Source organism: Brachypodium distachyon, chromosome 2, assembly GCF_000005505.3.
Source record: "Brachypodium distachyon strain Bd21 chromosome 2, Brachypodium_distachyon_v3.0, whole genome shotgun sequence".
Lineage (NCBI taxonomy): Eukaryota > Viridiplantae > Streptophyta > Magnoliopsida > Poales > Poaceae > Brachypodium > Brachypodium distachyon.
In genome coordinates, this window is record NC_016132.3 from 25,163,662 (window position 1) to 25,188,893 (window position 25,232).

The 25,232-nt window shown below is 43.9% G+C and overlaps 2 protein-coding genes across 7 annotated transcripts; both read right to left on the reverse strand.

Annotated features, from left to right (window-relative positions):
- Positions 1-12,628: 12,628 nt before the first annotated feature.
- On the reverse strand, positions 12,629-15,466 carry LOC100833988 (EEF1A lysine methyltransferase 4). 6 transcript variants are annotated; one of them, XM_014898270.2, is made up of 9 exons: positions 15,151-15,466; positions 14,579-14,692; positions 14,417-14,485; positions 14,260-14,279; positions 14,117-14,169; positions 13,992-14,022; positions 13,830-13,911; positions 13,181-13,325; positions 12,629-13,081 (listed from the first exon to the last, which is right to left on the reverse strand). In XM_014898270.2, exons 1-8 carry the CDS (start codon positions 15,353-15,355, stop codon positions 13,189-13,191), a joined length of 711 nt encoding a protein of 236 aa, XP_014753756.1. In that variant the 5' UTR covers positions 15,356-15,466; the 3' UTR covers positions 12,629-13,081; positions 13,181-13,188. The 6 variants fall into 6 exon arrangements, with proteins under 6 accessions (XP_014753756.1, XP_003566288.1, XP_010231442.1 ...); XM_014898269.2 differs by having other exon boundaries at positions 12,983-13,078; positions 15,151-15,463; XM_003566240.4 differs by lacking the exon at positions 13,181-13,325 and having other exon boundaries at positions 12,645-13,081; positions 15,151-15,461.
- A 1,023-nt stretch (positions 15,467-16,489) lies between these two features.
- On the reverse strand, positions 16,490-23,403 carry LOC100833686 (decapping nuclease DXO homolog, chloroplastic). Its single transcript, XM_003568484.4, has 13 exons — positions 22,992-23,403; positions 21,910-22,142; positions 21,761-21,826; positions 21,526-21,604; positions 20,685-20,764; positions 20,582-20,605; positions 20,207-20,328; positions 19,558-19,765; positions 19,418-19,471; positions 18,990-19,036; positions 17,530-17,614; positions 17,096-17,159; positions 16,490-16,986 (listed from the first exon to the last, which is right to left on the reverse strand). Exons 1-13 carry the CDS (start codon positions 23,401-23,403, stop codon positions 16,865-16,867), a joined length of 1,596 nt encoding a protein of 531 aa, XP_003568532.1. The 3' UTR covers positions 16,490-16,864.
- Between the last annotated feature and the right edge of the window lie 1,829 nt (positions 23,404-25,232).

The following is a 25,232-nucleotide window of genomic DNA, read 5'->3' on the forward strand; positions in this document are numbered from 1 at the left end:
GAAGGCCCGCAACGTCTCTCCCGGTTTTTGCATGATGGTGTGCAGCTCCGCCATGGTTCCCGGGCGCTTATAGCCGCCCTGGAACGCGCTCACGAACTGCTCACGCAGGTCTGCCCAGGTGGCGACGGATCCTGCGGGCAGGTTGAGCAACCAGGTTTGCGCTGATCCCTTCAGGACCATCGGGAACCAGTTCGCCCTGACCTTGTCGTCGGCGCCGATGGCATGCATGCCCAGCGTATAGGTCAGGAGAAAGCTTTGGGGTTAGCGGTACCGTCGTACGTACCGAGCGCAGGCGCTCGGAACTTACGGGGCCACACCACCCGCCGCAACTCGCGCGTGAACGCAGTGCAGCCGTCTTCTGGGCCCAGGAGAGCATCTTCTTGCTCCAGTGGGTGCCGGCGCTCCAAGCGCCGGCGCAGATCCTCCTGTTGTCGGGCATTCAAGATGCCACGCGCATCGCCCCCTGGGACGGTGGGCGATGAATTCGAGGACCCCTCCGGGCTCCCGTCTACCAGGCCCCACTGAGGAGGGGGAGGGCTCTCCCCCTGTCGTGAGGCGGGCGGCGCGCCTTCGCACTCTGAGTTCGGCCCGTGGCCGGAGCCTACCGGGGCGCCCTCGCCTTGCGGCAGTTGGGCGGCCAGGGCGAGAAGCGCTTCCAACTCCTCGCCCCACGTCTCGTGCGCCGGCGTGCCAGGGCCAGGGCCAGATGTCGTCGCTCAGTGCTCCGACACCAGGGGCGTGCTGCCACGTCCCCCTTTCAGGTTCGGTAGGGGCGTCTGGGGTGGAGACCAGATGATCGCCGGCACGGCCGGCGAGGCCCTACTGGGCTGGCGAGGCAAAGTGCTAGGGGTACGCGCTAGTCCAAGAACAGACGTACGCACGATTTTTACCCAGGTTCGGGCCACCCGGAGGTGTAAAACCCTACGTCCTGCCTGTCTGAGCTGATGTTGATTACGGATCAAATGTTCACAGGTTGCCAGGCAAGCTCCCGGGCTTTCTCTCAGTGGCTAGGCACTCCTCACCGCTCTCAGCTGGCTGCCTACTGGAGCCACTAAGCATCTATCGAGCGAGCTTCGTCCGAACCAACTAACTGACCAACTGACTAACCCGTCAAACCTCTCTAACCCCTTAGACCGTTAGCATGGGTCTTCCTTTTATACACAAGGGGATGCCACATGTGCCACGGTGCATGGGCTACAAGTGTCCAACGAGAAGGCATGCAACTCTCCCTGGTGAGTTGGTGGCATGCATGGGTGCCATCTCCGCTGCTAGGGGCCTAAGACCCTAGGGTAGGATTGGACAACCACTGTTCCTTCGACTCGACAGGTAACTACCCGTCGGTCAGCTCGTTTACTGAGCCGCGTGCCTTACTCCTTGCCTTGGTGGGACCGCTCGTTCCGCGCCCGCCACGCGCCCGTGTGGCGCTGTCCAATGGGCCCCATGACCCGAGGCGGGGGCACGCGTCCGGGAGCCTCCAGTCCCCGCAAGTCGGCCCGGGAAGCACCCGGGCCCAGCGCGCCCGGGAACCTCCTCCCGGAAAGCAGCTTCCCGGGGGGTGCCTAATCGGGAATATTCCTGGAAGCCCCGCTAGCCCATTTCGGGCTGGTAGCTTGCCGGGAAGCTCGTTGGCGCTCCCCGGGATGAGACCTTCCCGGGAACCCGGGGGAGGGGGCCACGCGTCGTGCAGCGGTGGTACCCCGGGTGCCACTGGTGCGACACTCGGCACTCCATCGGCCATATCCTTGTTTCGTTTTGTCTTAGCAGAACTCGGATTTGCTCTCGTAACCAAATGTACCAATAAGAATGTTGGAAGGGCAATCTCCTCCGGTAGGCCAGGTATGTCGAAAACCACATAACTTGACTAATGAAGATGCATGGCAAAAAATTTGCTCCAGCTATTTTGCGAAATTAGTATATGTGCTCTGTCGAGGTGTCACCTCCTAGCCCTTATATATGGGGGGCTAGGTATCGGGCGTGATAATTGGGTCGGTCACAATTAGATCGGTACATTTTGATATATCTAGATTACATTCCTTCACTTGAGCCACAGTTCCAGGTATTTGGCCTTTTTTTTTGTAAACGAGAGATATATTAGAATTAGAAGAAGATTACAAAGCTCCAGCAGTAAATGGAGCAACAACTTGCAACATACAGAAGCATGAGCCAGTGTAAACAAGAGGCTAAAGCTATGGCTAAGAGTTGCTGGAAACTTCGGCAGAAGCCACCTACTTGTCCGGGGGAAGCATCCAACGCAAAGTAGCTGACCGAGTCTTCAAGGGCCTCCGAAGAGATGCTAGCCAGTTGATGCCCTGCCGGTGGCTCGACAGTCGGTCCTTCTGACTTGTGCACAGGAGGTAGGAGATTGAGCTATAGATTTCGAGGACGCTTCACCAAGCGCAATCTGAATATGCCAAGTTTGCCACATCTGGGGCTCAGCAACGAGGGCTCTCCCATCAGCCCTTGGCGAGCAGCCCGGGCAAACCTAGCGCAACTCAAGCGTGGACAGTAGCTCTGATGCCAAAAGAAAAAGGTGTGCCTTGGCTGAAGATGATGCAGTTGGTCCAAATCTTGAACATCAGCACTGGAGGATTGCATACAAGAACCGAAAAGAGGGGGATTAAGCAACTCCCCACTTCCTATTGCCGATCCGCCACCACGGTGACTTGCCAGAAAAGGAAAAGGGGAGCACAACCCCATACGACATGGACAGACAAGAGGACCTCTAGGAGAAGAAGAGCTGACGCAAATTCCAACCTCTTCACCGTGCCCGCCACCACAACGACCCAAGGAGGAGGAAGGGGAAGAGGTCAAACCTTCGGGAGGTGCAAGAAGAGTGGGGGAGATACCAGATCCAGCCAACAGGAGAACAAAGAGAGCAACCATGGGGAGGCAAACCACCGCCGGTCGCCAGATCTGAGCTCTTCAAGAAAGCCGGAGGGTCTAGGGGGAGGGGGAGGACGCAAGAAGCAAAGCCTCTAAGGCAAATTAATATACTAACTTTAACTACAGCTACAAGGACCGGAGGGCCCCCTCCCCCTAGCCTCTCCGGCCGGCAAGCCCGCCGGAGCCGGGAGGGAGAGGGGCCGAGGTAGACTCACTGGAAGGGACTAGAGAAGGACAGGGGAAATAGCGGTCCAGCTGCAACAACATTAACATGGCTTCTAGTACTTGGGCTTCGTATGCCTCATCGGCTTTCGTATGGGCTTCATGCTAGGTTGCGGCAGGTATACGAAGAATGAGCACCAGATGGCTCATTCCCTTGGGCGGACCCAGATTAAGAGGTGTGGGGGCAGCTGCCCCCACTTAAATTTTTTATTTTCTTACACTATATCAATGGTATATTGAGATTGCCCCCACTTAGCCTAATCATTTGCCCCCATTTCTCTACTTTTGGTGTATATCTTCAAGTACTTACAATTTTTACCCCTCTAAATTAAATCAGGGAAGGCTTGGGTGAATCAATTTCACGTACACACAACCACCAAATTGCACCCACCAGATAGCCTCAATCCCACCGGTGAAGATTAGCTAGAACCTATTCTTGAACCAAAAGGTTCTGCCAGTTTTTCTGTCCAGGGCGGCAGTACCGATCATCCCAGACCGGTAGTACCGGTCGCGGTAGTACCGCCCCGGTACCGCACCAGTGCTATGAGGTAGCAAAACGCTACTGACATATAGCGGATGGTACGGTACCGATGCTGCACTACCGCTAGAGCGGTAGTACCGCCCTGTGCAGAAATGCACATAACGGGCAGAAATCGGGGATCCCTATAAAAGGGGGTCTTCGTCCCCAACGGTTTAAGGCTCCATTCTTGCAAGCGTTCTTCACCTCCAAAACTTCAAATCTTGAGATCTCTCTCCCTAGTGCTTCCCCCTAGCTAATGAGGAAGGGTTGAGAAGAGCTCGATCTAGGGTTTCACCAAATCAAAAGTTGATTCCCCTCGTTTTCCTTGGTGGATTTTGTTACTCTTAGGATTTTGGGATCCCTAGCCGGAAGGTGTCTCTTCAAGCACTCCAATCTTGTGAGGAGGTGTTTGAGAATTTGGGAAGGAGCCTCCAATTTAGTTGCGGATTCGTGCCCTTCTCCTTGTTTGTAAAGGTTCGGCATTCGCCTTCAAGGAAGCCATTAGTGAAACTCACTCCGCCTTTGTGGTGTTGTGAGAGCTCATCCCACCTTTATGGTGTGGTGAGTTTGAGAATAGAGTGAGCCTGTGTGGCGTCTCTCCCTTTGTGGTAGAGCACTCCTCCAAACGGAGACGTACACGGATCCCAATAGGTGGAACTCTGGTGAAATCTTCGTCTTCCCGTGTGTTATATACTTGCCCCTTTATGATACGGGTCGGGGTGGCCCGATCTTTCGATGAGATTGGTAACTCTCGATTTGGGTAGGAGGTGACGTTGACGATCCGACTACGGCCTAGGAGGCAGCGCCTTAGCAATCGATACACCAACTCCAAAGTGTTATTGATCACGCGGGGGCACGATCAACCTGACCACGAAGGTCTTTGTTCCTGCAAGCAATCGAAGAACAAGCAAGAACAAGATAAATAGCGGATGCAATCTAAAATTGCGAATATACTATATCAAACCAATGTCTCAACGAGACGATAAGTTGGGGTTCCGAAAGCGGTAAAACAGATGGTCTAACCGACACACGCGATTACACGAAGTAGTAGCGATGGCTAACTTTTAACTAAACAAAACCCCAGGCTCCTTAGGGGGGCTCATGGGGTATATAAAAGAGGAGGGAGAGATATTTTCGTCCACCTTGAATAAGGAGTCCGAAATCCAACTCTATCTCTAACTTTCCTAACAAACTACAACTCTTTAGGAAACAGAAAAACAGATCCGTCAGCTTGTTTTGTCCGCCACGGTCAGCATGAGTCGAATCTCTTGATGGGGCCAGATCCGTTGGAAAGGTCTTGTAATTACCTTTCCAACAAGTACTTGTTTGCTTGATTTGGACTCCGGATGCGGCCTGGGTGATTAAAACAAATTCGGGTCTCCTGGCAGCTCGGACCCGAATCGGATTCCACTTTAATTCGTGATATCTTTCTCTAGCAAGCTCCGAATCATGTGCCGTTTGATTTCTTGGAAAGTAGACTTGATAGGCTTCACTTTGAATCTCCCTTTGCAGGCTATCACACTTCATCTTCACTTTGGATTCGTAAAGTTCATTAAGATGCCTACATAATAAGATTACACAAGATAGTAGCTCCGCCTCATTGCAAGTAACATATTGAAAACATTTTGTAATTGAATTCACCTGATTATAATTGTTATTAGATACACCAACAATTAGGGTTCTAATGGTTGTATCCATGGTGATCATGTCCATATCATCCTCCCTTTCTTGAAAGAAAAGCCGTCCTCGGCGTCGTTTGTGCTGAAAAGAGACTGACAAAATAAACAAAGTGTGTGCATGGTATATGTATATGTCATCAATTTTAACTCCACTCCCATGCTGCACATTCGATGTTTCACGTAAATAAAACTCATAATAGTGCAAAAGATTAATAGTCATATTCCAACAGCAAGTATCACATTTTAATTTGTAATTCTCATCATTAAACCATCCTAATGTAGGTGAACAATAATTCAAAATTCCCAAATGGCGAGCTACAATATGCGTCAATGTGCAATCATGCCACAAGTTATTTGTCGTACAACTATCACCAATATTAGAGGTCATATCAAAATGATTGAGCATACACAAAATATTGTTGTCTCTCAAATCAAGAAAGTTATCACAAGCAATGCAAATCTGATGCACCAAAACTTTATTGTTGACATCATGTTCTCCAATTAATTGAATAGTGTATCCATGGGCATTAGCAAAAGATTTTGAAATTGTTAACTCAGAAACTTTATCCATTGCATGTGACAAATATATAGGTGTATCAAGTGTAATGTAACACAAAGAATTAATATGTGGATCCTTATCAATCACTCCATTTCTAATCAACTCGACACAACCTAAATCAAATTTATCTATATCACTTGTTTCTCCCAAAACATTAGTTATTTCCTCACATGATTCGTTCTCATCAATATCAAAATTAATTTGTGCACTCAAATCATTAGAAGAATTAATTTCAGCAGTAGGTGCACTTGAATCACCATGTACGACAATAATTTCACATGGTGCCGAAAATTCAACAGGTATCACATGTATTTCATCACATGCCCTTTTTAGTTCAGCAACACAATCCTCTGTATCACTACCTTGTGGGCTCGACTCATTTGTAGTAGACCCTCGCTGTAATTTCCTCTCAACTTTACGAGCAAGATTAAGCAAACACAAAAGAGAGTCGTATTTTTCATATTCAATCATGTAAGAAATATCAAAGTTAAGCCCACAATAAAACCTATCCATTTTTCTTTGTTCGGTTTCATCTAAACCAGATTGCAAGGTTATAATTTGGAACTCATTGTAGTAATCATCAACAGTTTTATCATCTTGTGCCAAACGTCGTAATTTTGAACGCAAGTTAAAAGCATAACTAAAAGGGACATATTTTTCTCTCATGATTTTCTTCATATCAACCAAGTGTGGGGAATTTTCTTTTCTCTAACTATCTCATTCCACCAAGATAAAGCAGCAAAAGTAAATTTACTACTAGCAATTTGAATCTTGTGACTATCAAGTACATGGAAGCATGTGAATTGTGCAGTTAAAGCTAGCTCCCAATCTATATACGTTTCAGCATCATTTTCCCCCTCAAAGAAAGGTACACACAATTTAATTGTATTAGAAGGAGTGTTTTGTACCGTTGCCGTGGCATTATCAACAAGAGACGTGGAGGATGGCCGGGGTGAAAAGCACTCATCGCGGTCACGGAATAGCATCGGTCTAGTTGCCATGCTTCGTGTAAGTCCTGTCATGGTTAGTAGAAAACAAGAAACAAATCACGGTAATATGTTCCTATCAACTACTAGGATGTGGCTACAAATCGCTCAACTCTCAAGCTAAAAATCAAGTTCTTACGAGTTCTTGCCATGCAAAACAGGAAGGTGATGGCCAGCGACGTAACCAAGCCCTCCGAAGATTAAATGTATCGATGCCTCGGTAACAAACCAACCTAGGTGTAGAATCTGTGAAGCTTGGAGGCTTTTGTGAGTAGCAAAGAATAGCAAATAATCAAATCAACAATGCAAATTTGAAAATATGCTCAATAATGCTAGTCCTAGCTGCTGGAGTCGATAAGAACGAATTACAGAAATAATCTAAGCCTAGATACTGAAAAAGGTAGGAATAGATAGATCAAAAGATGGCACAACAAGTAAATCCCTGGGATTTTTTTTTCTTTTTTTTTTCTTTTTGTGGCCTTCTATTTGGCTTCTTATTCTTTTCTTCTTCTTTTTTTCTTTTTTCTTTTTTAACCCCAGAAACTCACGCAAAAGAAGGACCGGAAAACTGTACGTCGGTCTGTCAAAGAACAGCAAAGGTTGCAGTAAGAAAAATTCAGAAAAATATGGAAAAATATAGGTTAGAAGGGTATTGACACAAGCTTTCCAGCAAGGGCAAGATCACTCAAAACGGATGTCGGACGGTGGAGAAAACTGAGAAACACCGGGCTGCAGCGACGCCGGAAAACGGATGCAGAAATTTGGAAGTTCCAAAAGTCCACCTTACAAACCGAATTTGAGGGTCAAAGTGCAGGGCATCGTCCTGAATATTTCCTGATGCGCCTCGTCGTGAGCTTTCCAAAAAGTCCAAGAACGTCCAAATCCGAGTTGGTACGCAAAAGATACGCCCGTTTTACTGAACACGGGTCAAACCCACCCGAAACTAAAATTCTACTCGGACTCGGGTCCGAAACTGACTCGAACTCTTTCTCTTTTTTTTTCCTTTTTTTTTTCTTTCTTTCTTTCCTTTTTTTTTTCTTTCCTTTCTTTTTTTTTTAACTTTCCAAACAACTTGATCTCTAAACAAAATTCGATCTATGATGAAACACTTTCCAAAAGCACTCCTTATTGGACTCGGACTCGAACTCGCGGCTGAAAACTATTACTTGCCGACTCAATGTAGAACTCGAAGAGGGACTCGGTGTAGGACTCGAAGAGGGACTCGGTGTAGGACTCGAAGAGGGACTCGGTGGAAGATATGGTGGCGGCGGGAGATTATGGCGGTGGTGTGGCAGGAAGTTTGGCGGCGGAAGATTGATGAAGGAAACCTGCGTCACACGAAGAACAAGAAAACCAAAAGCAAGTTCGATCTAGTAGAAAAAATCTGAAAAACGATCCAATCTAATCCAGCAACTCGACACGATTAATGCAGCAAAGATTCAAAAATGCAAATACTAAAGTGAAAATTGCAAGGCTCAAATTGGTTTTAGGACAAGGTAACTAATTCTAATTTTTATTTGGCTTTTTCTGGACGATAGGTAAAAACAGATCTAAACTAGGGATAAACTGGAAAAATCTCACCGAGCAACCTTAAGCTCTGATACCACGTGATACGGGTCGGGGTGGCCCGATCTTTCGATGAGATTGGTAACTCTCGATTTGGGTAGGAGGTGACGTTGACGATCCGACTACGGCCTAGGAGGCAGCGCCTTAGCAATCGATACACCAACTCCAAAGTGTTATTGATCACGCGGGGGCACGATCAACCTGACCACGAAGGTCTTTGTTCCTGCAAGCAATCGAAGAACAAGCAAGAACAAGATAAATAGCGGATGCAATCTAAAATTGCGAATATACTATATCAAACCAATGTCTCAACGAGACGATAAGTTGGGGTTCCGAAAGCGGTAAAACAGATGGTCTAACCGACACACGCGATTACACGAAGTAGTAGCGATGGCTAACTTTTAACTAAACAAAACCCCAGGCTCCTTAGGGGGGCTCATGGGGTATATAAAAGAGGAGGGAGAGATATTTTCGTCCACCTTGAATAAGGAGTCCGAAATCCAACTCTATCTCTAACTTTCCTAACAAACTACAACTCTTTAGGAAACAGAAAAACAGATCCGTCAGCTTGTTTTGTCTGCCACGGTCAGCATGAGTCGAATCTCTTGATGGGGCCAGATCCGTTGGAAAGGTCTTGTAATTACCTTTCCAACAAGTACTTGTTTGCTTGATTTGGACTCCGGATGCGGCCTGGGTGATTAAAACAAATTCGGGTCTCCTGGCAGCTCGGACCCGAATCGGATTCCACTTTAATTCGTGATATCTTTCTCTAGCAAGCTCCGAATCATGTGCCGTTTGATTTCTTGGAAAGTAGACTTGATAGGCTTCACTTTGAATCTCCCTTTGCAGGCTATCACACTTCATCTTCACTTTCGATTTGTAAAGTTCATTAAGATGCCTACATAATAAGATTACATAAGATATTAGCTCCGCCTCATTGCAAGTAACATATTGTGGCGTTTCTCCCTTTGTGGTAGAGCACTCCTCCAAACGGAGACGCACACCGATCCCCAATAGATGGAACTCCGGTGAGATCTTCATCTTCCCGTGTGGTATCATACTTTCCCGTTTACTTACTTGTTTAATTCATTGTCTATACTTTGCTTCGGCTAGTTCTTCGGCTATTGCACTTCATACTAGGGTTGTATTGCTTTTAGAAAATTTAGTGAACCATAGGATTAAGTGTTTGTATCTTTCAAGAAAAGAAAATTAAAAAGTAAAATTTGTTAGTCGCCTATTCACCCCACCCCCTCTAGTCGACCATACCGATATTTCACTTTGACCAAGAATTAGTCTATTAATATATAACTTTTGTGAAATAAAATTTATATCATTGTATCCGTATTCAAAAGGACTTGTTTATAGTTTTGATTTGTATCACATAAATCACACGTCAAATGGAGTAATCCTTGGTCAAATGCTCGGTCAGAGAAAACAATATACGCACTAGTTTAAGGAAGGGGGGAATAGTTTCTTGCATTTATTTTGATTTATTTCCTGATTTAACTTGTGTGTTTAGAATCTTTTGCAGAGTACTAAATAATTGAAAAGGTTTATTTACATACACCTCCAATAAAGAACGGGATGATAATATTATTTTTTTCTCGATAAAGGGAGCTTTATTGAACTGAGAAGTCGCATCAACAAGATACATCAAAGTTCGCATCCGGCTTCTGCATTACAAGATGCACACAGGCAAAAACGGTCTAAAAAGCAACAAAAGTGGCTTATTACAGTCCGACAATAAGCAAATTAAGGAGCTTGCAGACGTAGACTACGCTGCCACCCATTGTGGGTGAACACTTCCTTGACCGTCCGCTCTACCTGAATACATGCATCCGTAACCAATGGCCTGTCCTCCTCACTGAAGCAAAGACCACAACCGGAGCCAGAATACACTGGTAAATAACCTGCATCAAGGAAGGAGTTTGTCGTTTATTAACAAAATGTCGTTTCTGCATAGCCAAATCGACCAACAAAGAGCAGTCGCTCCCACCAAAATTTTAGCTCTAAACTTACTACCTATACCGTACAGCTAATTGCCAAATATATTTGACACGCTTCGTGGTGGGCGAAGGTTAGAAGCCACCTAAATGGTGGACAATAGAAAACGAGCAAACTGGCATTCAAAAAGTAAGTTTTGATTGTCTCATCATGAGAACAGAAAACACACTTAGGACATCCATGCCAGTTTCTTTTTAAAAATTATCTTTTGTGAGAATAACACCTCTATGCAAAAGCCACATGAAAACTCTGACCTTAAGCGGCACTTTAAGTTTCCACAATTGCCTATTCATCGGAGGCACATCAGAGTGCACGAGAGCACGGTACATGGAGCTAACCGAGAACAAACCTGACGTAAATTCCACCGGAACACATCCTGGTCCTGGGTTAGTTGGACCGATTCGACCCTCTGGAGCAAATGATTCCAAGCAATTAGCTTGGGGCCATTGTGGTCTCTCCAAAAACTAACGTTTGGTGGGGAGGAACCAAGGACTTGGGCAATGGTATCAATATCATGCTTGTTGTGAACGATCCCATATAAGCATGGGAATTGTTCGCATAGAGGCTGAGTACCCAACCAAATGTCCTCCCAGAACTGAACTTGGGACCCGTCATGGATATTGAAAGATCCGAAGCGTAGAAAATCACGCTTGACCTACATTACACCAACCCAGTAATGGAAGTCGCCTTGCTTCCACTCAACCTGAGAAAAAGCAAGGGATCACACATACTTATTCTGGAGCAAGTTCTGCCAAATTCCATCCTCAGTCAGCAGCTTGAAAAGCCCCTTCCCGAGGAGAGCCGAGTTCTTAGCATCCAAATCTTGAATCCCCAATCCGCCCTGGTCCTTGGGTCGGCATAGGACACTCCATTTTGCGAGCCGGTACTTTTTATGCTGACTATCACTCTGCATGAAGAATCTGGAACGAAAATAATCCAGCCATTTCAGTACCCCTGAGAGGTATTTGGAAGAAAGATAGCATATACAATACCATATTGGACAAGACTGAATTGATGAGTACCAAACGGCCCCCATAGGAAAGGTTTTTTCCTTTCCAACTACCCAGCCTTTTCTCCACCCTTTCCTCTACCTTTTCCATTCTGCATTACTCAGCCTTCTATAATGTATAGGGATGCCGAGATACCGAATGGGGAACTGCCCGAGACCGCGTCCAAACAGACCGACGTATTGATCTGCCACATCTTGTGCTTGGCCAAAGCAGAACAACTCACTCTTGTGGAAGTTGATTTTTAACCTAGACCATTGCTCAAAAAATAAAGAATTAACTTTAGGTTTCTCGCCTTTTCCATGTCGTGTTCCAAGAAGAGGATTGTGTCGTCCACATACTGGAGAATCGACAAACCGTCATCCACTAGATGAGGCACAGCTCCACCAATTTGACCATCCACTTTTGCATGCCCAATAAGCACAGACAACATATCAGCCGCCACATTGAAAAGGACAGGCGACAAAGGATCCCCTTGTCGAAGCCCTTCCTTGGTTTGGAAGAAATGACTGACAACATCATTCACCTTAATGGCGGTTTGGAAGAAATGACCGACAACATCATTCACCTTAATGGCGACGCTACCTCCGGAGACAAAGCTCTCCACCCAGTGACACCACCTAGGTGAGAAACCTTTCATCCTTAGAGCTTGCAGCAAAAAAAAGGCCATTTAGCTTTGTCGTATGGCTTTTCAAAGTCAATCTTGAAAATTACACCGCTCAGCTTTTTCCGATGCATTTCGTGAATTGTTTCATGTAGCACGACTACACCATCCAGAATATTGCGACCTTGCATGAAGGCCGTCTGCGACGGACGGATAACATCGCCGCCCGCTTTTCATGGGCATATTATGGAAACCTGATCAATCAAATTAGTTCCGCTAGTTTCATGTCGCGACTAATTTGAAAAGTTTCCAATCAACTATAGAACCCTCAGTTAATTACAAATGAATCCCACTCACAAATGCATTGCACATGCACGGTTACTGGTTTACTACTGTACATCACTGGTGTCCGAGAAAGAATAGTTGTGTCAGAAAAAAAATTCTCTACGAACCGAGGATCGTGTCAGGGAGAGTCAAGAGCTTGCGTACTTTCTTTGTTTTATCCTTGGTCAGAACTCATAATCAGAAGCTCTAGAGTAGCTTATGATGTGGAAAGCAAATGTAAACATAATGCAGATAGTGTGCAAAAAAAAAATACTTGCAGAGAAATGAAATTTACTCATTCTAAGTGAAGCAAACAGAACTCGGCAGGTTCGCTTCCATTTAATAGAAGCTAGAAACACATCAGAGTTTTGTCTTAAATCTTCCAACTTCCAAGAACAAATAACAAGCACGCACTGACTAATCTCACGCAGGCCTCAAATGCAACGAAAGGGTGCGCATTCTCATAACCAATGGTGACAGCCTCCACTATGCAAACCAAGGATCAGAAACAAAAATCATTTTGAAATCATGGTTTCCTCTTGACCAGAAGCGACAAAATTATCTCCATTCGCAATGTCTGACTTGTAACTGACGTAAACGAAATTCGAATCTGGATCTTTAAGAACATAATCAGGTGGGAGTTGGCCATCCACTGTCAGCGCGACTCTCCACATGGTAGCGTGTGAAGCATCATTGATCCATTTCCGCTGGTATGCAGGTGTGGCTGCTAGCAGAGAGAAAAGGTATGATATGTCAAGGACTATATGAAAAATATAAACTGGGGAAAATATCATATGTCTCGCTCTGAGTTTGCAGAATGTTGGACCTGCCAGTTTAGTCTGCGTGTTGTTGCATATGCCACCAGTACTCAATAGATGACAATCCAATGGTCAACGGTAGAAAAAGGACCAAAATACCATTGTTTAATGATGAGGCGTGGTCGAGGGCATGAAGCACGACCAGGCAGGCTCCTTCAGTCGCCATTGCCATCGTCAATAAATCAAGTCAAGGTCACCACTGACTAACCATCAAACAAGGTATTTTGGTTTTTAACCATTGAGAAGTGCCACAAAGCATAAGTGCCTTGTGTTTCCAATCGACAAATACAAAGATATGTAAACCTAGATGGTAGATCCAAACATCTTACAAACCAAGGAGCATATGAGATATATTCCCAACATAATTGTGTTCATTTAGACCCCTCCTCTTTTCCAGATTTCCCATACAATAAAGTTTCATGCTACAATCAGCAAGTAGAAATATTTTTTATATTTTTTATTGTAGTTTTGAGCATCTTATGAGGACTGGGAGGCAATGGAAGCAAAACTTGACGGTTTTAAATTCACAGAAAGAATACTTGGGCTCCCCCTTCAGCAAGAATATCCGTAAACAAAAACATATTATAACAGAGTTAACAGGAGAGAAAGAATACTTGGGTTCCCCCTTCTGAAAGAAGGAAGGGTATTCAAACTTACGCATAATGTATAGCTCAACTTTCCAATGGCATCCAACTTGGTTCAGAAGTGTCACACGTTCCTTAGGAGCACCATATGTTATCTGTCAAAGAACAATATTTCTTCATAAAATCATCAACTAGTCATTCATTGCAGAGTTTGTTTAAGGATCAGAGGATGTACCAACATGTAAATCCCACCAGGCCTAATAAGCCTGAAAAGGCAGAAAAGTAAATGAAAAGAGCTAAGTGCATCGATTGGGAATCAAATCACATGCAAATAGTAAATAAAATTTGTATGCCTCGCACCTTGCCACTTCTGCTAGCATTCTAGAAGCACCATGAGGGGCATCATCGCCACACTACAATATATAAAAGGCAAACTGGTACCATGAGATCTGTTCATGCCTAATCAGAAATTGAAACACAGTTTGCTCAATGACACTGCTTACCATCATAGCATCCAATGTCCCTACAGAAAAAAGTTTGACAGAACGGTAAACAAAGTGGCAAAGAAAAACAAATGCATGAAATGATTTGGATGAACTTCATACAAGTTATGAAACAGTATCAAGTATAGGAGAAAACAATGAAGCTTAAGGATTATACCTTTGTCAATGATACAATCAAACGATCCATCTTCAAAGAAACTCATTTCCCTAACATCGAACTGCATATCTTAAAACATAAGAAAGACACACAAGTAAATAGAATACATACAGAGATCATAACCCATAAGTTATGAAAATATAACTATCAGCAAATCACTACATGTAAGCTGTGGAATATCCATGTGCTTCTCACTCATCTGCTCGATGACAACAGATGAGATGTCTATGTTTAATATGTCCTCGTAGCCATCCTTTACCATGTCTTCCGACAAAACTGCCCAAAACAAGAACATAACAAGATCAAACTGTGTGTGATACTCAGGCAAGACAATTTCCAACACCTTACTATATGAGGACTAAACCCTAAAGCTAATTGAAAGGTCTTAATTTCCAAGATCTGAATGAAGGAAATTATCTTGAAAGGTCATTGAACCCTAAACCCTAAAGCTCCAAACGCAAAACTTGCACAACTTAGGTGACCCCAATAACGCCTTGTTAGCAATCGTGATGAAATTGACAGAGATATTTCAAGGAAGCAATGGACATTCAAGTTCCAAATAAAAATTCGCAGGGAGTAATGAACATCAGAACATGTGCTTGCGGATGAACTACGACGAGCTGCCTCCGAGGTCAGAGCACTACAAGGCTCCGAATTGGCAGATAAATCGCGAGTAGTTACGGCGTGTACGTGAAGTGGGTCGTTTTTCAGTCAAAAATTGGAGGGAGACGTACGGGAGTTGCCGCATCCGAGCATGAGGACGCGGGAGGAGGTGGGGACGCAGTCGCGGAGGAGCGGTCGGAGCGCCTGGTACGACTGGTACCAGTCGAAGAACCCGCCGCCGTCCTTGCCGCCGGTGGAGTGGGAGGAGGAGGAGTAGCGGGCGTCCCAGTAGGCTGCGGCGCCGAAATCTTTGCTGTTGCCGTGGCCGCCGCCCATCTTTGGTATCACCGCCGTTCGAGGGAGTATGATTTCTAGAAGGGGATGCGGCTGGAGGGAGACTGGGAGAGGGAGCACACGGATCCAACGGCAGAAGAGAAGAGAGATCGGGGTTTGGGGAAGCACCGAGCGCCAAACGAGATAAAATATTTTTGGATTTTTTTTGTACTTTTTGGCTTTTTGCCAGCATAAGATTTTCGCAAGTACACAAACTGATTAATATTTGTGCCGACGACGACAAGTAGCGTAAATAATCGTTACAGCGCCATAAAAAACTAACACTCCAATCTCAATTTGATGAAGATCTAAACCATAGCGTAAATAATCGTTACAGCGCCATAAAAAACTAACACTCCTATCTCAATTTGATGAAAATCTAAACCAAGCTGAAGGTTGTGTTTGCTCCAATTATTTTGCGGCGTATCCGGTGCAAACTCTATAAAAACCATATACTCCCATCCACGTCGGAGGAATTATAAAAGTTTTAAAAAATTCGTAAAAAAATGCAATATGAGAGGTGTGATGCTCGTGCAAAATTTCAAGTTGAAGATCTAATGCATTCGAAAGGAATTAAAAATAAAAATATACAAATGAATAGTGTCAAATAGTGAAGGACCACTATTCATGGTGAATTTGTTTTTTCACTGCTACCAAATGCAATTGATATTAGACTTCAAATTTTACGTATATAAAACATCACTTCTCTAACATATGCAATCTTTTTTAGAATTTTTTGAACATGGTTTATGGAGTTCGCACCGTAGAGGTGGTTTTCACTGGATACTCCACCCAATTATTTCTGATTATTTCCCAGTTTTGTAAGCCAAATGGTGTTCTATTTGTATTATCTCTATTTTACACTATACTGTAAAATAAATTTAGCGCAATGCAAAATCAAAACCAATAAGTTCACGCAGTACGGCAGTAACCCTGTTTGAGCGGCCCGTCTCCACCAACAGCCTCCTCGTGCTCTGATCAAATCTACCACCGCCGCATCCATCTCAGCCGGCGAGGCACTTGTTACCTATCCGACGTCAGTTTTATTTTAGCTTCCGAGTTGCGTTTTGGCAGATACAAATGCCAAGTTTCCGGGACATTTAAGTATGGTATAGCAAATCCCTCAAGAAAGAAGTATGGTATAGCAATGTTTATCTCTAAAAATTCATATCATTGCCTCATTGGTACAAAAGTTACATCATCGGTGCCTCAGGCCGTGAACCATTACAATGGTAGCTTATCTCTGCATCTGCCGAACTTATAACTTAATATTACAGGAGAAATTGTGTTCGATGGCTTCAAAATCTCTTGGCAGCTCAAAGAGCAAACCGTGAGCTGTCCACCCATGACGGCCCATGACCGACTATATAACAGGATGTCGTCAGTTCTTGATGCATCAGCATCAGCCCCTCCTCGTCTGGTATTAGCGTGAGCCGTGCTCAACTCTTATAAGCCGCGATGCAGCTCTCAAACATCACTTGCCACTTGCCTGAGTTCTGTTTAGTAGTGAATCTAGTTTGTCGTGCCAGAGAGCTGCTCCACATGCTGGGTTATTGCATCAGGGCACGGAGACTGCGCCATTATGAGTTCCAACCGATGGAATGGTTGTACAAATTGCAGAACATAGTCTTCGTCTGTAATAGATGGGCAAACAATATCATGCGTGCACAGGGTACTCCAGATTATGAACTTTAATGAGTGCTTTTTTAGAGAGATGAAAATGCATGTAGTTAGAATTCTTACTCTCTTTGACAGTGCCATACAACCAGCATAAAACCTCATCAGCGAAGGCCAGGCAAACACCACCCTGAAGTACAGATTGAATATATTTTTTCCAAGAATCTTATATCACGGAAGTGCAATCAAGTAAACAAAAACCCGGCATCCATTTCAAAGAATAGTCTCATGTCATATAGCAAACAATTTGGTGTGAAGGGGGTAGTTATCTGTTATCCTATACGCAAATTTTTAAAAGAGATATGATACCCGAGTAGTGATAAGTACACACTCCTTTCCCTATTTAAGATTTTGTAAGACACAAAAAATAACTACTTCAACCTGTTCATAGATTATGTTTCTAATATTCTTTATACTCATGTTTTCCTTCAAAAATCGCTAGACTTAGACTCCACCGCTGATGATGGTGGCTAAACAATATAAAAATTAATTTAGTATACCTGCCAGTAGTTCTTTGCTTTTACTTTCTGTGTGATATCTTTCGTTCTTAGTCTCTCAGTTCGTACAAGTTCACCAGCATCATTCCTGCAGGCACAACAAAAAGAGAGTAAAACTTAATCAAGTTAGAACCAATTTGGATCACTAGAATCAAATTACATATCTCAAACAACACTGAACAGGGTGCGATAAAAAGGGTAAACTGTACTCCCTCCGTCCCATAATTCTTGTCGAAATATTACATGTATCTAAACGCTTTTTAAGAATAGACACATCCATTTTTGGGCAAATTTGAGACAAGAATTATGGGACGGAGGGAGTTCTTTTTTCCATAATGTTATCAAGCATATGGTCAATGCGACAGGATTAGAATTTCCATGTCTTTCTCATTCAACACCTATTTACGGGAGTGACCAGGAGGAGGGCGCCCTACACAGGAGGCCCGAGCAAACGAGCGGGGATGCGATGAGGGAGCCCTTGTTTATTGCTTTTCTTCTTATATACTCCCTCCGATCCATAATAAGTGTCTCAGATTTTGTACTTAGTACAAAGTTGTACTAAATCTGAGACACTTATTATGGATCGGAGGGAGTAAAAAATTTAAACTGTCATAACTTTTGAACCAAGCATCCAAATTGCGAGCGGTTTTCACCATTGGATTCATCAATGTGATCTTCAAATGTGGATCACATATTGATATGTTTCGGTAAATTCTTTTTATCACTTTGCATGCCTTCAATGATTGCTATGATTGCACTACCTTGTTACTCACAGATGTACTTGCCATGATCATAATTTGGATGCTCGGTTCCAAAGTTATTGCAGTTTGAATTTTTTATATTGCTAAAAAAGAACAAAAAAACCACCTGTGGGAGACTCCTGCACGCTCTCCCAACAGAAAACGTGTAGCGTCGAGACGCCCCACGAGGGGCTGACCGCCTCCACATGCGAACGAGTCTTGGGGTGCCCACTCAGGAAGGGCATCCATTGTTTAGCAATTCCGCATCTTTATTAGCCATAGTTTGATCAAAGTACTTGTAAAGTGGTCAAGTTTTTTGGCAAAAGAACTATGAAAGCTCAAAGAAGTTATGTACTAGCCTGCAGGCCCGTTATCATGGATATTTCGATACAAAGTGAAACTCTGATGTACGATATCAGTGCATTCAAATAGAGAGCATGCCAATAACCCAGTGGAGAAATCATGTACGCAAGCAATTCAGAACATACATGAGAAACCAATGTAACCATACAGACTTAGGACAAGCATGTGCTCAATCTTAGAAGCAGAAATGCAACATTCTCATTATACTGTTGCCCAACAGGTCTTGCAAATTTAATTGTAACAATAAAGATACGGCCTAAAAGAATCAGTGTTGATTGCACACAGCTGACAGGAAGCTGGTGATACTAACAAAGAATGCTGTGATGATATAATGAGGAAATAGCAAAAATTGGATATTACCTGAAACCAACGACAACATACGATACACCAGCAAGGAATGATTGAATCTGCAATATTTAGTCAAGTAAAAATTAATGTTCCAAGCTATATGGAAGGACTGACTTCTGAAGATAACAGACAAAGCAGTTGAAATATTCATGACAGAGAGACTCGTAACAATATTGCCATGTAAAGTTGTTAAAATCTATTCTTGGTTCCAAATATTATAATGCAAGGAGCAAACCATTCTCAATATTTAAGAAACTTAGTCAAACAAAAACGTACAGATATCTACTAAAAACTTGTTTTAAGATCATATGAACCACAGTTCCAATATGGTTTTTCACATTGCCGGACAAAATGGGCGAGAGTTTGTAAATCATGAAAATAGCTACAAAAACACAAAATGTTGTAACACGATATCTAAAAATTATGAGTACGGAAATTACCCAGAACCTAAGTAACTTCTCTTTCTCAAATCTTTCCACGGTATGATACTCCAGCTGTTACACATCAAGTTCAAAGATAGTGACTAGACCAAATAGATATGGTATCAGAACAATGAAAATTCATGAAAAAATATAACGACCTCTCTGCTTGTTTTCAACTCCACGTAGAACCGCCTACCATCATCAGTTGCATCACAGCAGTCCATCTCAGCACCCATGATAATGCGATGTGCACCCAATTTCGTCTTTATTACAGAACAATACTCTACATTTGCATCAATACCTCTTCCATCCTCATCAATGGAGTTCTCAGTGGCAAGATTTTCAAAAGAATAGCCCCAAAAACATCTGACAATCAAACATAGCACCAGCAAGAAAAGGTACATCAAATCGAAATTCGTTATAGATTCTTCCATTGTAATGATGACAACTCTGAACAATGATTACACACATCAAGGCACTGGCAAGTTTGACAGCCACAAGAGGAGAATGGTATGCAGCCTTTTTAGATTTACAAGCTTCCCACTAAGACTATCATTTTAGACAATTACATCTTATTACATGATACTACATAAGAAACTAAATGAGCAGCCTTTTTAGATTTACAAGCTTCCCAATGAACTAAATGAGCATCATGAATCTCAAACTGGAGAACGTATCCCTTGTGTGACAGACCGATAGAAAATAAACTGCAACTTGTAGGTCAAAAGAGGACGTGCAAGTAGAACAGCCATAACTCAATTTCTATAAGAACTCAAACCATGAACATATTTGGAGATAGAGAGTCACCTCCTGCGCTCAATCTCACTTTGTGGTCTTTCTGGGAGCTTATGGACATCAAGGTATACAACTCCATTTCTTTTGTGCACACCCATCTTCCATGGTTCTCTTAGATAAGCCGTGGCCAATATCTGATAATTTAACAAATGGTTGTTGTATATTATGTGTCAGCATACAAGCATATTAAAAGAAATTACTCAAAAAATGTACTTTTAGAAAGTCCTGCAAAATAAATATGCTCGCAACAATCGATTAAACTAGATTAAACACAAACAGTGATGAGCTTGTGAGGTTAACTACCCGACTCTTCTACATGGACAAACATAAGCTACAGCAAGGGAGAAGAAAAAAATTATGATTTAATCTGCATTAAGAGGACCATACCTTGTTAAGGTTGTTACGGTATGTCTGCAACAAGAGCACATATGATCAGTAATCCCAAGCATGGAGTTCATAACAAATAAAAAATTGGCACAGTGCATTTTACCACAAAATGTATATTCTGAAGAGGTAGGTTTGAATTTCTTATGCATGCAAGAAGATCGCCAAATCCTTCAGAACCCAAATCTGGCATTACACCATATTCATCAGGAATCAATGCTTCCAGATAGGAAAAAAATAGAGGGGAGAGAAACTTCTAAACAGTGGAACTATTATCTCCCTGGATATATATGTTCGAAAAGAAAATTCGGAATTAACTTCAACAACTTCCTTCCTTTTCCTTTGTCTATCAGAAACAGCTAGCATGATCATTATAAATGTAAATTATCCAGTGTTACCTAAGACACAACTGCAACAACTTAGCTGAAATATAGTATGGGTGCCACAAACTCATTCTGCAGAAATTATATCTACATAGATGACTTAAGAAGTGGTCAGTTATCTAATACTATAGAATAAGGGAAAGCTGTCATGCTATCATGACCTTTCCATAAATATATGTAGGTTATTCTATGATACTCCCTCCGTTTCTTTTTAGTTGAACATATAGACCTTGCAAATTTTCTCAAAACACTTGTACATTTAGACTCCCAATGCCTACTTAATTACTGTGTTCGTACTTATCATCTTATTCGATGAAGGGAAGTGGGTCTAAGGGGAGATTGGATGAGGATTAAATACATGGTGCAATTAATTGCATGAGAATATGAAAAAGAAGACCATGTGGTATTTTCTGCCTTTGGCTTATTTTGTCTTTAGTAGGCTGCATGTACAACTAATCTGAAATGGAGGGAGTAACTAAGACAGAAGTTTGCAGGGAATGATAATGATATAGTATCAACTAAGTAGAATGTAGAAAAGAAAAGAAGAGTTCTGAAAGAAAGTACCTCTTTTCTCTGTAAATGATTCAAATCCTTTATTGAGATTTTCACCAATATAGTCACAAATGTTACGTTTGAAAAGCCTCTACAAAAATAAGGATGTTGAGTACAGCAGCCAACTTTTAAGGTAAACCTCCTTTGAAAGAAATGAAGTGTTCAGAAACTAACAGCATATTGCATAGAGGACTTTTAGCATATAGATGAACTAAGAAGGAATTGATCAGCTACTCTGAGATCTTACCAAGCTGCGATCATCAAAATACACATCCCCACCCTCAACACGACTGTAGCATGCGATCTCACAAGGCTGAAAGAAGTAAAAAAGAGTTGAACTTTATAGAGAACAGAAACATCAAATGGAAATCAAGAGAACATGGTAATATCATGCACCTCTTGAAATGCAACAGCTTTCCTAGATAGAGTTTCTTCACTCTTATTAAGCTTCATTTCGGAAACAAAACCTTCAACATTACGGCCATTTCCATGTGAAAACCTCCCATAGCCAAAGTTATGACGTCCTCCTGGATGGCCTCCTGGCCTCGGAAGAAGAGGTGGACCTCTGCCCCCTCGTCCTCCAAAAACTCCCCGGGAATGATTGTTGGTACTCCGTATTGAGGGCAGCACTACAAAAAAGGTACAGAACAAAAAAAAGAAGAGTTAATGCCCTCTCTTCCATTCTAGGTACACCCAACATTTTCAAAGCATTAGCAACCTAAGCCCCCAACATATCAAGTATGCAGGCCAGTGAAATAATCCAATCATCATCCTGTTGGTTACAGACATACATACACACAAAGCACGGGCAAAATTTCTGTAGTTTCCAGCACTAAATTATCAATGGAAAACGTGAATTCAAGGGAACCTCCTATCAGAGAGATGCATTACGTATTTCAAAAGTTTTCTGTGCGTGGAAACTGGAAAGTACAGTTTCATTTTCAGTGTCCATCTTTATGCTATATATATTCATACCTTCATGTCTCTAGTGAGATAAACTGTGATAAAGTTTAATTTGCAAACAGAACCAGATTAGATTTAGTCTTCTTCACAATTGTACTTTACAATATGGTTTGATGAGCCTCGTTTATGAATTCTCTTCAGCAATTAAGCTTGGTGCTTTTGTAACTCAAAATCTCCCTGGACCCACAAGAGCAACCAACAATCTAAGACACTAGCACAGAATTCAATATATACAGCATTATGCTCCAATTAGCTTACATTCGCTGTTGAAAGTTAGACAATGATTCAGACACAAGTACACGGCGAGAAGAGTTCATGTACTGAAGCAAAAAGAGAAAAATTCTAAACACTAAACGCTGACTGCAGCTCCCAGAGCTCCCCGCGAGCAACCACTCACAAAAAAAACCAGCCGATCAAAAACCTTGGGTAGTGTTCTGTAACTAATTCACCGAACCAAGCACTGATGTGACTATTTTGCCCGAAAGGATTTAGCGACCACTACAAGTGAGGCAAACCTGGAACTAGGTAGTTGCTACGCGCGGGGGTCTTGACGTACTCCTCGTTGTCGGAGCCGAACAAATCCCTAGGCTCCTCTTCGTCCTCCTCGACCTCCTCCCCCCTCTCCTCCTCCCCATACCCGCCGGCGACCCTCGCCGGCACAACGTCGAACGAGTCGAACTCCGCGCCGTCCCCCTCGTCGGCGCCCTCCTCGTCCCCGCCGGCGCCGCCGGCGCCGCTACTGCTGCGGCCGCTGGAGGCGTCGCTGGAAGAGGAGGACACCGCGGCAGAGGACGACGAGGATGAGGACGGGGAGGAGGAGCCGGACGAGGCGCCGCCGCCTCCTCCTCCTTCGGCTTCGACCTCGGCGCCGTCGCGGGCGTCGTAGTCGTCGCCGAAGACGTCGACGTCCTGCTCCGAGAAGTCCATGGCGCCGCAGGGATCGGGGACGGGGGACACAGGCAGGGTCTGCGAGACGAAAGGTTCGCTTCTTCTTTTCTGGTCCGGGGGGGACGCTGTAGGGTTGTAGTGGGATTCGACACGGCAAAGCAGGAGGAGGCCGCACTGGAATAGGGTTCACCGAACCAACTGGGGGACGGAACAGTGGGACACTGAGCTTCAAGCTGAAGAGCGCTTGCCTGGATGCTCGCTTTTTTTTTTTTACGAAAGAAGCACAGCGTGACTTTCATCATCAAGCAGGGAGAAAACTCAACCGGAAGAAGAGTAACAAGTTATGGATTTACAGAAAAAAAAAGAACAAAAAGAAAACGGGAAAAAAAATCAAGGAACATTGTCATTTCCAGACAGGAGGACACCAATCCCTAAAGAGTCGGCATGACTCCAAAGACGAGCATCCTCCTGGATGAGCTCCACCGTCGCCATCACTGAACGTCTGCGATTCTTGAAAATCCTTCCGTTTCGCTCATTCCAAACAGCCCATAAGGTAAGAAGGAACAAGGAGGTAGCCCCTCTGATCTCCGCTTTGGTTCTGCCGATGGAGATGGCCTTCATCCTGTCAGTCCACCAAGAGATGACAGAGCTGGTGTCGTTCCAGCTTGGAGGACGAAGAGGGGGAAGATGGAAGCGGTTGCCAACGAGGTTCCACACCTGCCGGGCGAAAGAACAGTCGATGAACAAGTGCACAGCATTCTCAGCCATAGTTGGACAGCGAGAGCACCATTTATCACAGTCAATTCCTCTCATCATAAGTACATCAGCCGTCGGGACCCGTTCATGCGTCAGCAGCCAGCCAAAGAATTTGCATTTGACAGGAGCACGACAATTCCAAATAAGCTTCGCACGGTGAGCCTTGATTAAGCCATGGAATTGAGCATGATAAGCTGAGCTAGCAGAATAAGCACCTGAACTTGTAAGCTTCCAACTTATATTGTCCGGCCATCGATCTTGAGGCCATGGGTTTCACGCCAAGTGAGCTTGACAAGCTCAGGGAGGAGGCATCCGACGCCTGATCCATCCCTACATCGCGCTGTCCGTTGCTCTTAGTTTTGTTATGAATTACTGCTTTCTTGGTTCGTTCTGTCCGGCTGCGCCCGGTGTAGTTGCTAGGCTCTTTCTCCCTTGTCTCTCCAAAGCTCGAGGTGCCCCCCACCGTTGGCAGAGCAGTAGGTCAGGGAACGCTTCTCGTCCTGACAGTAGTGTTGTCTTGTTCTTGTATCTGATGAATACTATGCGTTGTTTGTTAGTGCTGGATGCTCCGTGTTCTTTCAGGCAGGTTAGCAGGTTTGCAGGTTTCCAGTGCTTGCACTGGATCGCAGGTTTACAGGTTTCTGATGTTAGCAAATCTTAAGATTCTCAACTGGAATGTGCGGGGCCTCAATGCCCCTGCACGACGAAGGAATGTGGCCGCCCTGATTCTGAGTACTAGTTGCTCGATCCTCTGTTTACTGGAAACCAAGCTGTCCATTGTTGATACTGTGATTGCAAATGAAATTGCTGGTGGCAGGCTGCAGGGTTGGGTTTGCAAATGCGCTGCTGGCACTCGGGGGGGTCTTATACTGCTCTGGAACCAACATACCATGGACATTGATGAGAACTCCGTCCAAATTTTGGATTTCTCTATCACTGTCAAGGTTCGCGCGCGTGATGACTCCCCTGCTTGGCATTTGACGACCGTCTATGGTCCTTGCGACACGGAGCTTCGCCCCTCCTTCCTACAGGAACTGAAGAATCTCAAGCTGACGGTGTCTTCGCTTTGGCTTGTGGTGGTGATTTTAACACTATTGCCTCGGCCGCTGACA

What these genes read in the sequence shown, in the direction of transcription:
- LOC100833686 (XM_003568484.4), bottom strand. Translation starts at nt 23,403, where the DNA reads ATGGACTTCTCGGAGCAGGACGTCGACGTCTTCGGCGACGACTACGAC. An exon ending in AGTGAGATTGAGCGCAGGAG is followed by an intron (nt 19,766 to 20,206) that starts GTGACTCTCTAT and finishes TTTGATTGTCAG; the next exon opens with ATGTTTTTGGGGCTATTCTT. An exon ending in AAGCAAAGAACTACTGGCAG is followed by an intron (nt 17,160 to 17,529) that starts GTATACTAAATT and finishes TCTGTACTTCAG; the next exon opens with GGTGGTGTTTGCCTGGCCTT.
- LOC100833988 (XM_003566240.4), bottom strand. Translation starts at nt 15,355, where the DNA reads ATGGGCGGCGGCCACGGCAACAGCAAAGATTTCGGCGCCGCAGCCTAC. An exon ending in GGACATTGGATGCTATGATG is followed by an intron (nt 14,170 to 14,259) that starts GTAAGCAGTGTC and finishes TATATATTGTAG; the next exon opens with TGTGGCGATGATGCCCCTCA. An exon ending in ATGCTAGCAGAAGTGGCAAG is followed by an intron (nt 14,023 to 14,116) that starts GTGCGAGGCATA and finishes CTGCCTTTTCAG; the next exon opens with GCTTATTAGGCCTGGTGGGA.